The following is an 18,309-nucleotide window of genomic DNA, read 5'->3' as shown; positions in this document are numbered from 1 at the left end:
ACCTTACATGCCAAATAACCACTCATTATGTGATCAAGCTGAGCAAATCTGTGTAGCACCTTGCTCAGGCTCATCTCCTCAAACATGCTGAGTGTTGAGAGGGATTGTGAGCTTTGTGCATGTTCAGGTATTTATTATGTATTGAGCTCTGAGGTTTTTCAACAGGTTCAAGCTTTTGAGTCAAACCCTGCAAGCCTACATCCTGCGCTTGCTTGTCCCCCTCTCTCCCTCTGGGCGAGCTTCAATTATTTATACGTCTCGGCTAGCTAACTTGAAACCGATAACCCACATGCTATTTATACTTTATTTCAAGGAACAAATACTTAACGTTCGGGCCGTGCTTGCGTCTCCAGCCAGCTACTGGTAGGCCCTGGTGGGTAGGCTCAGGCTAGCCCTGGGAGGGTCGGACCAGAAAAGATCAGCAGCCAGTCCCGGGGAAGGAAGGGGTGGGAGCAGGGATAGAATACAGAGAAGGGGGCGATACACGCAGTGCTCTCCGGCTAAACAGAGTAGACTGGCTCCAAATACTCCTACTGAACCCTGTGTCGCTAGCTAGGCAAACTCAAGTCCAATAGACTCCCCAAACCAAATCCTGCATACCCTCATTTAAGTTAAGGTAAACTTGACTAGACTACTTGACTAGACTACAATTAATTGTCTAATTGTGAATTATCCCTTTAAGGTAGATCGAATGGTGAGAGGTAAGAAAATGCAGCACAGTGAGAACGAGATAAAAAGGACGAGAGACCAAAGCACCATTTTGGATTACACTTAACAGTTTTATTTGGAATATTAAGACAATGAAGCATAAGCCAAGCACCAAGAGTGACAGCTACAAGTGTCGCATCAACGGCTCTTTAAAATGAACAGGTTATAATGGAAAGAAACAACTGTCTGAATGGTGAAGCAGATACACAGAATAACAAAGACACTGAAATGTGAACATTTACACTCTCCAAATCCTTCCTGACAACAGTAAAAAAATTGTTTAATAATAATGGGACGGCGATATTCGTCTGACCAGAGTCTGTGGCAGTGCCTGCGGCCCCAGATTTGAAAGGGCTCTTGTGATTGGTCAGAATGAATAAGGCAGTCTGGGAACACAATGGTGCTGTAGAATGACAACCGTTAGTCCCCATCATTGTCAAGTCCTGTTGCCACGGCACCCACATCCACACAGCAACCAATGTGCACATACAGCATTAAAGTGACAGAGGATTGTGACCATTGTTACAGTACACTCCATTGCATATAAGGGAGAAGAAGAATGAAAAATAATAATTCTTTAGTCATACATCTTTTCATTTTTCCCCCCTCGTTTGCATATAGCATTTTTACCCAGCTTTCCCAAAAAATAGGGGAAAGATGAGAATAAAACTTGTATTTTTCCTCTAAGAGCTGAAACCTTGATCCAGGCCAGGAGTCGTGATGTGGTCAAACAGGGTTGGCTGGTGATATGACCTGCCTGTCTCAGATTTATAACAAGTAAGTTGAGAAGAGATCCTGGAACTCGCCTAACATTGGGCCTGCCTGAGAATAGGTGGACAAGAGGCATTGTTCATAGGGGGGGGTACCCCTCACAGCAGACTCCACATCCCCTCCATCAGACCCCCTCTATGTGGTCCATACACACACACACACACAAACACACGTCTGCAACTCAACAGAACATAAATCTGTCCTCCAACATTGCTTGTGATGTATGAACACAAATGAAATACTCCATACTCACACTCACATCTCCACCTTGAACAAATAAACAAACACACGCACAGACAATTAAAGTGCCATTACGTCAACAAATCCCTAGACCCCCCCCCCCCAATCCCCCCCGCACCCCATTCCAACAGCAGGAAACCGGGCCTTCAATGGTACATTGTGTGACTAAGGCGCTACTCTCTTTTAATGCTAACTTTAGCCTAGCTCCCAAACAGGGCTGGGACGCAGAACGTGGAGGGGGAAGCAGCCACCAGCACAAACAATAGCCCCTAAGTCTCCTCCACATATCCCAGCAGCATCAGCAGGGTCATGTTGAGGATGTGGTCAGAGAAAGAGAGGGGCACCCATTAGGAAACACAGTGGCCCTTTTAGCGCACGGTAAATGTAGATCCTGGCGAGGTACATTTAGCCAGCGATTAGTGCCAGTAGGCCATAGCATGATAAACAGGTGGCAAATAGTAGGTGTGTGTGCGCGCGAGGGTAAGAGCCTGTGTGTGTGCGCAGGAGAGTGAATTTGTAACAGCTATCCCATACAAGATGTCAGGGTGATAGATATGGATGCGGATATAGAACATACAAGTGCACATGCAAGTGACTTATATGTCAACCTATTTTTTTCATTCTTCAAAAAGTTCTCCACAGCCCTTCATAGATCATACAAATGGGTGATTTTCACATGCAATCTCCAAGCTTTCTGAAAACAAAGTAAGTTCTGTCTGATTGGGTTTAGGACACAGAAGAGAGAGGGAGGGTCGGATATGAAAAAGAGCATTTAGTTGATTTAACTATCACCCACACGCCTCAATTACACCATTGACCCTTGACAACGACACACTTTCCTGCCCCTCTGCCTTTCATTAGCACACTGTGATAGTAGCACAGAAGGGCTTGGAAGAGGCCAGAGCAGTTGCAAGACTGAGGTGTAAGGTGATGGGGGCTTGTCTCTGTTTCTACCTGGTAACATCGCCTGCCCTGTAGGCTTAAAATGTCTGTTCAGTTGAAATCAAATTCAGTATGGTAATTTTAAAGAGCCATAAAGACAAAGTGGCGAGCAATACTACTAAAAACAATACAGGTTGTGTGCAACACCGTTGAATAACAGAGCTTTGGTCACAGACACTCAGAGATGGTCATGAATAAGCTAATCATATGCATTCATTGCATTTTCATTCATGATCCTCCCCCTCTGATAACACACACACACACACACACACACACACACACACACACACACACACACACACACACACACACACACAGCGTGTTGGGTAGTTAAAATAAACATCTTCCCTGCCATTCAGAGAGACGGGATTCGAGTTACCTATCCAACCAGGATAAAAATCACTGATATCACACCGATAATTTGTAAGAATTATATTTGTATACATTTGCAGATAGTATTTCCATATACAGGTACTCCTCATTTCTTATCTTTTTCAGAGCGTTCCATAGATTTTACAGACTCGTGCCTATGTGTCGCTATAGGTGTGCCATTCTAAAACATGTCCAGTGTAGATTCCCTCCAGGACCTGACGCTGCCTTGCCCAACCTATCCAGCCACCTATAAAACCCAATGACTTTTGGAAGTGAAGCCAATAAATGATTCTAGACAGCAGTGGCGGCTGTTGGGAGGAGCTATAGGAGGACGGGCTCATTGTTATTGCTGGAATGGAATAAATGGAACGGTATCAAACACCTCAACGATACGGGAACCATGTCTGACTCCATTCCAGCCATTACAATGAACCCGTCCTCCTATAGCTCCTCCCACCAGCCTCCACAGCTAGACAATGGAGTAGTGTATTCACTTCTAGCTAGCTAGCTAACATTGACAATATTTTCTTGATGAAATAGAAATGTGAAAAATGTAAATATATATATAAAAAATATTGAATGTGCACCAATGAACAGAGAGCTCTTCATCCCCTGCTCTTCATCATTCCTTTTCCTCCTCCTCCTCATCCTCCATTTAAGGGCTACATGAGTGGGAAGTGCTGCTGGAGTATTCTATGCACCAGGCTCAAGAGTTTAAAGTAGATCAGGAGGCTCTATGAAAGGCACATAGGTTACGCTTTGTTGTATTCGTCTTCCTGATGCAAGCTTTCACAATATGCTGGGTTATTACGGGCATGGCTAGCAGCAGTGACAATGCGCATATCAAATGCAGCTCCTTCGGGTACTAATACTATAAAGCGGGACTGTGGCTGTAATGTGTAAAGCGGAGTCAGGTTAACTGTAAAAGGTAAATGGTCTATGGAGGGTGCAGACATGAATTATATTAACCCTGAGCAGCATGGAGGATGCCACAGAGAGAGATAAGGGACACCATGAAGGCAGGACACAGGTCCAGAAACAAACCAGACCCTGAGACAATAACCAGTGTGTGTGTCTTCAAAAACTGCACGCACAGTTAAAGTGCCTGTTCTGTAGCCAGTTTGAGCCACTCGCTCCCTACAGGTGTACGGAGGCAGGACGCTGTAGCAGCACCTTTGGACCTGGCCGCGTTCCACATTGCCCTTGAGGCGAAGACCTACTGGACAGCACCCTTAAACAGCACTTTATTTCAGACATAGGCCTACTCAAAGATGCTTGATGATGGCTGGGTGTGTGTCTGTACGACACTGTCCACCAAGCGGGCCCTAACGAACTGCAGTAGGAGTTTTAGTTGCAGCAAACCCCCCCCACCCACCCCCCTCTCTCTCCAGTAAAGCCACTGTCAACTCCACACCTCAAGCCTCACGATGCCCGCCAGGCATTCTTCTAGTTGCTTGATCAAGCAACAGGAAAAAAAAGGAAGGATAGAAAGTATGAGTGACTGTACAACATAGCTAGCTAACCATGTGGGCCTAGATAGAGACTGGGGGAGGGGGGCCATGCAGGCAGCTCATGCTGTGGGATCAGGCAGACACTTGACAGAATGAAAGAGGAGAGAGGGAGACCAAGCATGAAGGCTTGTGCTCTCCCTTTCAGAATCTGTTCAATAGTAAAAATGTGCTTGCCAGACAGCATTATACTGAATATAATAGATATGTATTCCATGTGATGTAAGTAGTAATAAGTAAAACAAAGAGATTAGAATGAATCTTGGATCGATCACTTTACCCAACTCCTCCCCTCCAGTTACCCCTCCCCGCTTGACTGAAAAGTGCCATGTTCAGTATTACCTCTCCTGATTGGATGGGAGTTTTTCCTGTTTTGACTAAGCCCGCGGCTGCATGCACAGGCAGCCAGAGCCCCGCCACTATTTGATCTTGAGTGGCGGCTCCCTCTCCAGCCAGCGCACACGCACTTTCTGTTTGTAGTGATACTCCTTGAGGAAGTCCTGCAGGGCCGGGGGCAGTGGCAGGCCGCCGATGCCGTCGTACGTGGTCCGGGGGCAGATGGCGGCGCGTGCCAGGTGCTGCAAGCCGAAAGGGAAGGCCCGGTGGAGTGGCGCCGTGAGCAGCGGCTCAAAGAACATGCAGGCGCTGGGGTCCTTGTAGTGCTCCAGTAGGCCTGTGACGGTGGATGAGTGGAACACGCAGGGGTCGTGGGCGTCGAAGCTGAAGTTGTGGTTCCACTGCTCGATGCGGGCATGCAGCGAGCGGTTGTAGCGGCGAAAGCTGACCGAGAACAGGTAGTCCTCCTGGGCCGAGTCGCGCAGCAGGAAGGTGCCCTCGGGCCGTCCATCCAGCAGCGCCTCCGCCTCATAGCGGTCCATCACGCCCCAGTAGCAGGGCAGTGCAGTGATCTGCAGCAGGTCCGGTACCAGGCAATGGATATAGTCGATCTGGGTGTGCACCTTCCATGGCCCAGGCTGGTTCCGGCTCAGATTGCCATCCCCGGACGCGTGCCGCTGCTTGGGCCTCAGGGCCTGCAGGCATAGTGTAGTTGAGTCCTCCTCCGAGTCACAGTCAGCCAACTGGGCTGTAGCCCCCCCGAGCACCTGCACCGATACCCCCCCTCCTGAGCAGCAGGCCGCGGCGCCCCGGGCCTCCCCAGAGGCCTCTGCAATGCCGGGGGCCATCTTTGGTCCCAGTTTGTATAGAGAGGAGCCCTGCGCCAAGGCCTCAAGGGTGTGGATCTGGGCGTTGGGTGGGGGGTCGACTCCCTCTTCAATGCTGAGCCTGCGGCGTTCGCGCAGACGCTCCTCCTCGTCCTCGGGGGAGGGGTGGGCGGTGTCGAAGGCGTCAAGCAGAGCCGTGGAGGAATGCGGGCTGACGGGCGCTGTGTGCTGCTTGATCAGGTGCCACTTGTTGGCCAAGTCCGAGCCCTGGGGGAAGGGACAGGTCTCCAGCATCAGCTCTGTTAGGTGGATCTTGCGCTTCGAGATGGTGGGGGTCTTGGAAGAGCGCGAGCGGCGGCGGGGCAGGGGGAGACACAGGCCCATTGTATCGCTAAGCCGCTGGCGCAGGGAACGGGCGCTCAGACTGCAACCCCCGCCCCCAGAGTCCCCCATTTCCTGGATAGAGCTGACCCCGTAACGACGCTCCCTCCGGCCAGCGGCCCCGCGCGCGCGCCCTGACCGCCTGTCTGTATCCATGGAGCTCTGAGTCTTTGTGGAACATGAGTGTTTTTTCTTGCCCCCCCAAGGTGCATGGCGTGAGTACGAGTCTCTCCGTGCCACAGGGACTCCTCCACGACCCCCCCTCGCATCCTCACTGTCTTTGCTGTCTATGGTGATCTCCACTATCTGGGGGATTTCCGACACACAGTTGTGACGTCGTCCTCCAGTAACCATGGGGAGCGGCAAGAGGCTTCGGGACAGGCTAGAGGCCCGAGAAGCCTGGGCCTCGCCTGAATTGTCTCCCCGTCCCAGGTCCACCACACAGTGCATACAGTCCACCTCCACCACGCTGTTCTCTGTACTGGGTCCCGCACCGTCGCTGTGGAAGAGGGTCTGGCATCGGATCCTCAGGTTGCTCCACATCTTGCCCACTTTCTCCATGGATAGGAGACCAAGACCTGCCAGACAGATGGACACATCAGATTAGACCAGTTGTAGGGTACAGGAATCTCACAAAATCCATGACCTACATTACAATACAATTGCAGAATTTAACCTAAAAAAAGTTACTTTTGTTAGGCCTAAACAATTTCCATCCAATTGGCGACAGATTTCCATGCGAATATTCTGGAATCCGCATTAAGAAAATATGCAAATTTCACACCAGTGATGTGTTTTCACCAAATTGACTTGTTGCAGATAAAGAATCAGTGCGTGATGACGTAGTGCACACATATTTTTTTTTATGCTTAAGTTTCCATGTACCAAAACAAATCGGTTTCCATCGGTTTAAACTCGAATAATAGTTGTCACAAAAATGGTTGCGTTAAATAGCAAATGTGCCTACTCTGGTCTTGGCACCTGCGCTCTAGCCAACAGCTCACAGATACAGTGTGGGTAAACTGTGTGGGTTGTCTAGTCTACATGATGAGATTATTATGGATAATGGATAAGACCCTGGATATATATTGGAAAGCAGCATCAAGCTCATCAACGTGCACTTTCACCACCCTGTCAAGTTCATCATAACTTATTTCATATGTAGCCAAATAAACTGCATGCTTTCCCGAGTCGTAGTGGGAGGACCAAACACCATATCAACACATGACTCCAAATTGACTTCGATATGATGGTTATTCTATCAATATTTGAGCATAAAGGCGTTTCTACCTCAATTTCCCGCATAATTAATTTTAGACACAAAAAGATCCCACCATGTCGAACGAGCAAACTATCTGTCGGTATTTATAAAATTACACGGAAACTTAATGTTTCTGTCACGATAATTTTTTATACTATATGACTTTACTTGAATAAAAACTGTGGATGAAAACGTGGTTACCGTAGCAATTCTGCAAATTCAATGGTAGTGATCCTAGAGACAACATTTGGGTGTGGCGGAAATTGGGTGATTCTTTGCACGTGGGATTTTTGCACAGGGATTTCTTGTGTGTGAGAGAGAAAGAGGACTAGTTGGAGCAGTAAAATGAGTGAGGAGTTGCCAGGCAGACGTGCAGGGACACAAGGCCACGGCTGTAAACTAACACAGGGATCTGCCTGCACCCAGCTGATCTGCTGGTTTGTACCGTATTACAACGTCCGTCTGGACCTGACCAAGAACAGTGTAGATAGCCAGCACAAACACGCACACAAACACTAAATTCATCAGTGTGCATGGACAATACTAGGTTCTTGAGCGCAGTGACCCCAAACTGCCTTCAAAATGGTTTGCCTCTCCAAGATCATGTTTAGGCTAATAAAATCTACTTGTGGCAGCCAGCTCTCTTCCCTCCTTACCAAAGGTAATGGATCTCTTTAACACCACATTTCCTTCCAATTGAACGCATTGACTATTGACTTTAAACCTTTAGTAATATAATAAGGAGGTCAGAGACCTGGCCGTGTGGTGCCAGGACAACAACCTCTCCCTCAACGTGATCAACACAAGGGAGATGATTGTGGACTACAGGAAAAGGAGGACCGAGCACACCCCCATTCTCATCGACGGGGCTGTAGTGGAGCAGGTTGAGAGCTTCAAGTTCCTTGGCGTCCACATCACCAACAAACTAACATGGTCCAAGTACACCAAGACAAAACCTATTCCCCTCAGGAGACTGAACATATTTGGCATGGGTCCTCAGATCCTCACAAGGTTTTACAGCTGCACCATCAAGAGCATCATGACTAGTTGCATCACTGCCTGGTATGGCAACTGCTCGGCCTCCGACCGCAAGGCACTACAGAGGGTAGTGCCTACGGCCCAGTACATCACCGGGGCCAAGCTTCCTGCCATCCAGGACCTCTATACCAGGCGGTGTCAGAGGAAGGCCCTAAAAATTGTCAAAGACTCCAGCCACCCTAGTCATAGACTGTTCTCTCTGCTACCGTATGATAAGCGGTACCAGAGCACCAAGTCTAGGTCCAAGAGGCTTCTAAACAGCTTCTACCCCCAAGCCATAAAACTCCTGAACACCTAATCAAATGGCTAGCCAGACTATTTGCATTGCCCCCCCTCTTCTACACTGCTGCTACTCTCTGTTATCATCTATGCATAGTCACTTTAATAACTCTACCTACATGTACGTATTACCTCAATTACCTCGACATTGGTGCCCCCGCACATTCAGACTGTACCGGTACCCCCTGTATATAGCCCCACTATTGATATTTACTGCTGCTCTTTAATTATTTGTTATTCTTTCTCTTACTTTTTTGGGGGTGTATTTTCTTAAAACTGCATTGTTGGTTAAGGGCTTGTAAGTAAGCATTTCACTGTAAGGTCTACACCTGTTGTATTCGGCGCATGTGACAAATACAATTTGATAATACTGTAATATACGGCATTTAGCTGACGCTTTTATCCTAAGCGACTTAGTCATGTGTGCATACATTTTTTGTATGGGTGGTCCCGGGAATTGAACCCACTATTCTGGCGTTACAAGTGTCAGGCTCTACTAACTTAGCTACAAAAGGACCTCTAGTAGTGGGAGATCTCATCTGATCTCCAAACTGCCACGATGTACTCCCAGTTTCCCTCCCACCCTCTCACATTTGCAGAGATACCATTGCGGTCCTGTGTAGCTCTGTTGGTAGAGCATAGTGCTTGTGACGCCAGGGTAGTGGGTTCGATTCCCGGGACCACCTAAACGTAAAATGTATGCACGCATGACTATGTCGCTTTGGATAAAAGTGTCTGCTAAATGGCAAATGTTATTATTATATATTATTGCCCCAGTTACATAACATAGTTGCCCCAGTTAGCCTAGATGAGCCAAGCAGAGCAGGCTCTACAGTCTGCACTAGCGTCACCAACTAGGCCTACAGCAGTGAAACACATAGACAGAGTAAAACCTCTGTTTCAATAGAGATACAGGGATTTTGCAGTCAGCTGCAACGGCATGAAGATGCCAGAGGAATCAGGCCCAGACTCAGCACATGACTGATTACGTCGATTTACCAAGGCCTATCCCCCCTGGCCTAGAGCAGCCTATGACTGTTGCTAATGCCACTCATGACATCCAGAACTAAAACCAGATGATTTCTCTTAACATTAGGCTATCTTTTAAATCTATTTTTACCAAGGACTTTTTTCTTCTTAAAATGTTGCCTTAATTTAACCAGGTAAATCACTGACAACAGACGCTCTTTTACAATAATGACTGGACCAAGATGGAGCACAATTAGGGGAATGATGTGTCCAATTGTCCTAAGTCAAGTGGTCAGAGGTGGTCATGACAAAATGACTGCATAGCGTCATGTATTCTAAAATACAGAGAGGCACGAGATATGACTAGTATGTCATGTTTGGTAGAAGACGCAGCAAACATAACTCTCGTGATATATGCATTTGCTAGAAGTAGTAGTATTTTAGATATTCTAAATATCTTTACAGCCCTCTCCTTTTCGATAACCACTCAGCGTGAAAGGGAAAAATGTCATGCTCTGATCCAGTGGAAACTTCATAAAATATGCCTACCCGTTTACTTCTTATCCCTTGCACAAATAGCCTACAATTGTTTCTGTCCAGAGCTCACTGGCCCGGGAAACTTGGAGTTCAGACCCAAGTTAATAGTTGATACAATATTTCAAGTTGGTTGCAGACAGGCCATGCAGTAGCCAATGTGATTTATAGGATATTTGTTTTTAAATAAGGATATTTTCTACCTGCAGGCTGCAATGTTTTTATTTGTTGGCTTTATGTAGGCTATTTTTACATAGTAGGCAATGGAAGTTACTTTTTAGGTTTATATCATTTTCATTAAGATTTTGATAGAATTTTGATTTAACCACATGACAATGAGATACGAAGACGTTATTATAAATGTAATTAAAAAATGTTCCACGAAAAAGTGCATTTGAAAATCATAACTGGCACGCAGAGCGGTAGAAATGGTAAGATAAATTGGCATTCCACATGAAAAAGTTTGCAGACTCCTCGTGTAGCCTATTACTGGCCACTTCAGGAGAGTAATGGCAGAATCTGCAAAAGCTAGCAGGAGTGGGACGATGGCTGGGTCAGGTTACGTTTCTTCCCCTTCTGCTTGTTTGATCTCTGGCTCCCTCGGGTCATATGTGTCTTATTTAATCAAGCAGTGTCCTTAAAGCACACGACAAGCTCAATACATATAGTTGATTTTATTAAAAACACACTTGAACTCTGAAGCATTTATTTGGGCTGCAATTTCTGAGGCTGGTAACTCTAATGAACTTATCCTCTGCAGCAGAGGTAACTCTGGGTCTTCCTTTCCTGTGGCGGTCCTCATGAGAGGTTCATCATAGCGCTTGATGGTTTTTGCCACTGCACTTGAAAGGTTCAAAGTTCTTGACATTTTCCGGATTGACTGACCTTCATGTCTTAAAGTAATGATGTTGTTTCTCTTTGCTAATTTGAGCTGCTCTTGCCAGAATATGAATTTGGTCTTTGACCAAATAGGGCTATCTTCTGTATACCACCCCTACCTTGTCACAACACAACTGATTGGCTCAAACGCATTGAGGAAAGAAATTCCACAAATTAACTTTTAAGAAGGGACACCTGTTAATTGAAATGTATTCCAGGTGACTACCTAATGAAGCTGGTTGAAAGAATGCCAAGAGTGTGCAAAGCTGTCATCAAGACAAAGGGTGGTTACTTGAAATATATTTTGATTTGTTTAACACTTTTTGGGTTACTACATGATTCCATATGTGTTATTTCATAGTTATGTCTTCACTATTATTCTACAATGTAGAAAATAGTCAAAAATAAAGAAAAACCCTTGAATGAGTAGGTGTGTCCAAACTTTTGACTGGTACTGTATATGGAAAAATACACAATTTAAAATTGACAAATTGATTGGTCAAAAGAACAGACGACTGTCGGTCAACCAATATTTTTGTTGGGTCGGGGACAGCCCTCCTAACCAATTCTAATTGGCACTAGCAGTTCGCAAAGTAGCTTAAGTGGAAAATAGACGGGACTCAATTATTCCAAAACTGCAGCTCGTTGTTGGAACACATATTTTCCTACTTCAATCATTTGTGATAAAACTGTAGTCGATCGTCTCATTGCTGCAACTCCCCAACGGGCTCGGGAGAGGCAAAGGTGGAGTTATGCGTCCTCCGAAACATGACCCGCCTAACCGCGCTCCTTGACAACCAACAGCTTAACCCGGAAGCCAGCCGCACCAATGTGTCGGAGGAAACACAGTTCAACTGGCGACCGAGGTCAGCCTGCAGGCACACGGCCCGCCACAAGGTGTCGTTAGAGCGCAATGAGCCAAGTAAAGCGCCACCGGCCACACCCTGCCCTAACCCGGACAACGCTGGGCAAATTGGGCACCACCTATGGGACTCCCTTCCACGGCAGGTTGTGGCCCAGCCCGGGAATGAACCTGGGTCTGTACCAACGCCTCTAGCAATGCGATGCAGTGCCTAAGAACGCTGCGCCACTCGGCAGGGCCAGTAGATACGATTTTATAGGCATTTATTTCTGTAGGCCTAAGGGGTGCTTTTGTGCGCACTCAGCACATGTGTGTGGAGGGAGCGGACGGAACGCAATTGAGTGAATGAGACACAGAGGGGAAAGGGACCTTAGAGAGTAGAACAGTGTGATGCTTGGCTTGGTTTATTTTCTGTTGTGCCCCGGAAATACACATGTAGAAATGGAACACTTGAGTCAAAGCATATTAAAAGTGGTCTTCAAGATAAAATTTTACTTGCCGGGCAGCCACAAAACACATTCCATCAAATAGTTTCACAGTATTTCAAAAAAATGTGATCTCTGGTTAAAGATCGAGCTTTGACGTCCGTTCGAGTACTCCATTACTCATGCCCATCCCTACTACTAACAATGATCACACAAATACACACCCGTCACTACGTGGGGGGAGAGAATCAACAGTGAACAGTGTGTAATGATCATAGGCCTAACTCATAAGGTTGCTCATGGCAGGCTAAATAGTGAGGGGGAGGGAGGGATGAGGGAGTTTCAAACAGGACATTCCTCCTTGAACTGTAGCTGTAAACAGCCAAGATTGGAGCAGGGGGCCTGGGTGTGACATCCCTCATTCTTTCTTTGTAATTGATCTAGTGTTACAGTCAGTCTCCCGTCCCGACTAAGTCGTGGATAAGAGTGCGAGTGGGGGTGTATTGTGTGTTGGGTTGGAGGTGTTCCCTCTATTCTCTCAAGGGGTGGTGCCACTTCCGCTCTCTCCACAAGAACTTACGGACTTTACACGGCATCTCCCTTCCCTCCTTCAAGACATGGACCTTGAGGCCCCATTCACCCTCAACCATGTTATCATAACTTAGTGGTCAAAAGCTTAAGTTAACAGGCATTTGCAATTACGGCAACCTATCCATCATCGGTTCTCACAAGATTTACTGAAAAACTCACTAGCCTATAGTGTACAATTCATTAAAAAAAACTATCCAGCTTTGACAGACTTGATATAAGGACTTAGTCTAAGATTCAAACAGCAAAGCCATTCACTTACACGCTAGGTTCAGATATGCACAGAAATTCCCTCACATAGTAATATCAGAGATATGGCCTCTATTACTACCATTATAACAGTCCAACGCAAAGCAATCTACAAAAAAGGTAAGAATCATCCCACTCAAAGCAAGACTAACTAAGAACATACGTGCATGTGTAACCTTTTGTGTGAGCTAATCTGTGCAGAGTACTGGGTTTGCATGTGTGGGCCTAGTTCAATTCCATACACAGACTGATTGGGAACGGTTAGGCCTTTCACAAACAAACAAGGTTGTGGTAAAAAAAAGAACTGCCCAGTCTACTGGACAATGCAGCTTTCAGCAAATGCACTTAACAGGAGAAAGGGGCACACCCTCCTTTTCCTTTTGTCTTTCCCTCCAAATGGACTGGTTGGTAATGTGAAGCAACATCCAAACTTTCTAAGGGGGGCCATGTTTTTCCATGTGGGTTGGCGGATTTTATCCTTACGAAGTCTAATCACGTCCATGAAAAAACAAAGGTTAGTTTACAAGACAAGAGTCATTTGAGGATTTACATTCCAACATAAAAAAAATAAAATGTTAATCGTGCCCAAGAACAGCTAACCCATGTGGTGTTTTACACAGAAATTAATATTGTGATTGTGCAACTTTAACGGTGGTTATGTTGGGCTGGTAACAAATCTGAATTTTGGTATCTGCACGCACTGCCCGCCACATAACCTTTAAAATCACAATCAAATGTAGGCAAAGTTTTTCAAAACATCAGAAGGACATTAGCCTGTCCATTCATCCAACATAGCAGAGGTGTAACATGTAATGAGGAGTGTTTCAGAACGATATGAAGCCGGTGGGAACTAGGAAATAGGATGAGGCCTCGGCTACATACACTGCCACCATAATGTAATGTGGTCGAATAGTTTTAAAGGCCTAAAGAGTAGTATGACCTTTATCTGCTTAATGCTCCTAAACAGGGTAGCCTATATGCTGCTGTCGTTAGGCTAACACGGAGCGAGTGACCAGGTAAAAATGACGAGTGCTGCCAGTGTTTGGTATGGGGTCAGTTAGCTAATCTGCATCCATCCTGTGTATAAAAAGATCCCTATTGGTAGGTCTATATGCACACCTCCCTGTGTACCGTGCCTGTGCCGCATCTCAGTGCAAATCAACGCAAAGCTAACAAGATACAAGCCTAAGTTCCGCAAGAGAGAGATGAGAAGGGGAGAGAGGGTTGCAGAGAGCAACCTATTGAGAGAGGTGACAACAAAGCACAATCAACGCCACAACAATCGCCCTCTTAACACAACTAAAACTGCAGCCATCTGCAATTCCAGCTTTGCCAAATGACTAAGCAATCCAATTTCACATAATACACACCAATAACAGCCCACAGAGCACCATTATGGATGGGTCATGCTACTTCAGAGAGCAGGTCAATTCCACGGTAAACGGAATTGTGCTGAGACTCAGATTCTTCACTTAACATGTGTGCCAAAAACACCTGATTGAGTTCAGTTTAACAAACCATACAACTCTATGCACAATGTCAACTTTGAACAATTTACACTGAAAAATGTACAAAAATACATTTACTTGGAAGAACTGTGCAGTTGCAAAGTTTGGTAACAGAATTTCAGTAAAATCTCCCTCAGTTAATGTGTCCACGTTTTCCAAAAACTCTTAAATAACTGCACCGAATTAAGATTCTATGATGTCTGCTGAAAGAATGGGGTATCAGCTATAACATGACCCATTCAAATTCCTGTTAACGGGATCTCAGCCGTAAGAAGTTAAGGTTCCACCTCGAAGACTGACGCAGGCTGCTAATACATACAGGAATTGGGGGTGGGAATGTTGTGGTGATTTTCACATGTAGCAGGGAAATAACAACAATTATAAACACGGATGCGTCAATACCTTCAGGCTATGCTCAAACCCTACACCCCAATCTGAGCAGTCCTCAGGTCTCTTGGCCCTCCCACCCCTATGGGAGGGCAGCTCCTGCTCAGCCAAGTCCAAGCTCTTCTCTGTCCTAGCACCCCAATGGTGGAACCAGCTTCCCCCTGAAACTAGGACAGCAGAGTCCCTGCTCATCTTCCAAAACCATCTGAAACCCTACCTCTTCAAACAGTATTTAAAAAAATTCTTCCTCCTCACCTCGACCCCCCCAAACCCCAAAATGTAATACAATTTGTTTTATACAATTAAATAAAAAAATAGAACCCCTTAACCCACACTTACACTTGAAACCCAACCCCCCCCCCCTTCTAGCTCTGACTCTACTGACAGCTACATTATTGAGAAAAATATATATTTCTATGCCTGTAATATGTGGTTGTCCCACCTAGCTATCTTAAGATGAATGCACCTTAGCCTAACCCGAACCTTAAATTAGGATCAAAAAGAAAATGTTTGTTTTCATGAATTTGTACGATATAGCCAATTTTGACTCAGAGGCTGTTTTATCTAGTGGAAGCACAAGTGTAGGCTACAAAGAAAAGCTGTTTGGTTCTCGGACAACTCGCGAATAGGAAGAACTTTACAGCAGGTGTTTCTGATTAATAAAGATTGCCATGCTGGTGGATGGTAAGAGTTAAATAAAACCCAGCCCTGAAACGAAACATAGGCTGAAAAGAATTTGCACGTCATCTCATAGGAAAAGACACGTAAAGACTCACGGAAACATCCGAAGTCACACATTTGGATTTGGCACTTAAAGCCCAAATACATCATACTTTGACTAAGACGATGACTTATTCACTTACATCATTGTGCAACATCAAGGGTAAGCTCTAGCCACTGTCTTTCAGCTCGAAAAGGTGGATTTCTACTGGTGTGGGTGTTTAAATTTACAGAAGGCAGAACAATCTCTCAAACTAAATATAAGTGTTGATATTACTTCAACATTGTGTTTTGATGTATTTCTAATACCTGTTAAGACTTTTTCTGGTAGATGTTTTCTAAGACCCATCTGTTTGACCAGAAATCACAGCCTTTGCTTATTCCTAATTTTTAGGATGGAAAATGGCTGTAAAAAATGGACTCTTAGCTTTCATTTGACATGCTCCTATGAACTAGACATGTTGGTGCTCATTGGTCCTTTCACATAGAAATTACCAGCAGTAAACAGCAGCCACGACCAGAACTTCCCAATGAATAATGTGCCAAAACTATATTTTAGGGATGTCTGACCCATCTTGACCTTGCTACAATTAGTGTAGGCATGCTATCGAATAAATAAACAAATCTGGAAGATTATCGAAAACAGTCAAAAGTGCATCTAGCAAGTGAGGCCTACTAGATGCTGGTGCACTGTGCTTATCTGGTTACTATTCACTGCACGTATAATCAACTAGCCTAAACTGACAATAAGTGCAACTCTTACCCATAGAAAACCCTGGCTGCAATGAAACAGAACTGGGCTACTTCTGCTTAACACACCCATTCTCTGGGGATCCCAGTGATCTAAGGGAGGGTTCGAGAGTGGACAAGATTATGGGAGGAAGCCTTCTCTCTGCCCAGACCAGAGTAAATTAGATATTTTTGGTGCGTTGCTTTTAGAAAGTCCTGTGGGATGGCCAAAAGCCATGGCGGGTCTGTTCTGTTCAAGGCACTCACAGAACAGAACTTTTAGGTTAGTTAGGCCTACTTGTTTAACCAGAGTTATGAGAAAGGCTTAATATCAGATATATTTTATTTATTTATTTGATGTTGATCTAAAAGCATGAAACACACCAGCTGCTGATAAGCGCTTATCTGCAGTCTATCACAAGAGGCCATTCCATCTCTTGCTAGTACAAAATATGTACCTGGAGCATACGGAGGAGCCTGCCGTTTCTACTTGCAATTTCAGCTTGCTAGCTAGCTAGTTGTAACACTAGCTAACATTTACTTGCTTGCTAACTGAGCAAGGCAGTCACAAACTTCATATGAAATGAATGGGGTGGTAAGTACAGCAATGCACACAACACTAAATGCTTTACCAAGCTAGCTATCTGGCCACTGTAGCTAGTAACATAATTATTAAATCACAATGGATCCGTTTTCATGAAGCAGCTGCCTATAGCTGGCTGTCGAGAGTCAATGCAGTGTCTTTACTTTACCTAGCTTGCGAATCATGCTAACCATTTAGCTAACGTTAGTCAGCTAGATAAAAATGTATCTATGGGCTGTATGTGATTATTAAGAGTGAATTAAATATAACATGTAAAGTGTTGGTCCTATATTTCATGAGCTGAAATAAAAGATCCCAGAAATTTTCCAGTTTTTTCCAGAGAAATTAATGTTAATTTCTCTACCATAAGCCACCTCCAATGTTGTTTTAGAGAATTTGACAGTACATCCAACCAGCCTTCCAACCGCAGAACACGTGTTACCACGCCAGCCCAGGACCTCCACATCCGGCTTCTTCACCTGCGGGATTGTCTGAGGGGGAGTGGGGGTGCTGAGGAGCATTTCTGTCTGTAATAAAGCCTTTTTGTGGGGGAAAACTCATTCTGATTGTCTAGGCCTGGCTCCCCAGTGGGTGAACCTGGCTCCCAAGTGTGTGGGCCTATGCCCTCCCAGACTTACCCATGGCTGCCCAGTCATGTGAAATCCATAGATTAGGGCCTAATGAATTTATTTAAATTGACAAATTTCCTTCTATGAACTGAAACTCAGTAAAATCTTTGAAATTGTTTCATGTTGCATTTATACTTTAGTTTAGCATAGTTTTTTTTAAATCATCTTGCTAGCTAGTTATATAGCTGTGGCCATCTGCCTAGTATCAACAAGGGCTTTCTACAACAATAGCATCATAAGCGCAGCTAGCTAACATTGACTAGACCAGGGTATTCTACTCTTACACGGGGGGATTGCAAAGCTCATCGCGTTCTAGCAACTCCTTGTGGCGGGCCTGCAGGCTGACCTTGGTCGTCAGTTGAACGATGTTGCCTCCCCATTGGTGCGGATGGCTTCCGGGTTAGGCGGGTGTTAAGAAGCGCGGTTTGACGGGTCATGTTTCAGACAATGCATGACTCGACCTTCGCCTCCCGAGCCTGTTGGGAAGTTGCAGCGATGAGACAAGATCGAAAAAGGGGCTCAAATAAAATACATTTAAAAAAAAAACTACACTACCGTTCAAACGTTGAGGTCACTTAGGAATG

At 45.3% G+C, this 18,309-nt stretch overlaps 1 protein-coding gene across 2 annotated transcripts in view; it reads right to left on the bottom strand.

The window, feature by feature from the left end:
- Nucleotides 1–765: 765 nt before the first annotated feature.
- Nucleotides 766–18,309, bottom strand: part of socs5b (suppressor of cytokine signaling 5b) — a 30,609-nt gene continuing 13,065 nt past the window's right edge. Inside the window, exons 2-3 of one of the 2 annotated variants that reach the window (XR_011474060.1) lie at nucleotides 2,938–6,663; nucleotides 766–2,905 (exon numbers count right to left, since the gene is read on the bottom strand). Coding sequence is in view for 1 of the 2 variants with exons in the window: in XM_023970022.3 (XP_023825790.1) it covers nucleotides 4,961–6,646 (1,686 nt within the window). In the remaining variant the exon portion in view is untranslated. Of the gene's footprint in view, nucleotides 6,664–18,309 lie in introns of both variants that reach the window. The other variant, XM_023970022.3, reaches the window with a different exon arrangement.

Source organism: Salvelinus sp. IW2-2015, linkage group LG25 (assembly GCF_002910315.2).
Source record: "Salvelinus sp. IW2-2015 linkage group LG25, ASM291031v2, whole genome shotgun sequence".
NCBI lineage: Eukaryota > Metazoa > Chordata > Actinopteri > Salmoniformes > Salmonidae > Salvelinus > Salvelinus sp. IW2-2015.
Note: the sequence above shows the minus strand (reverse complement) of the source record. Positions and strands in the feature narration are given on the sequence as shown.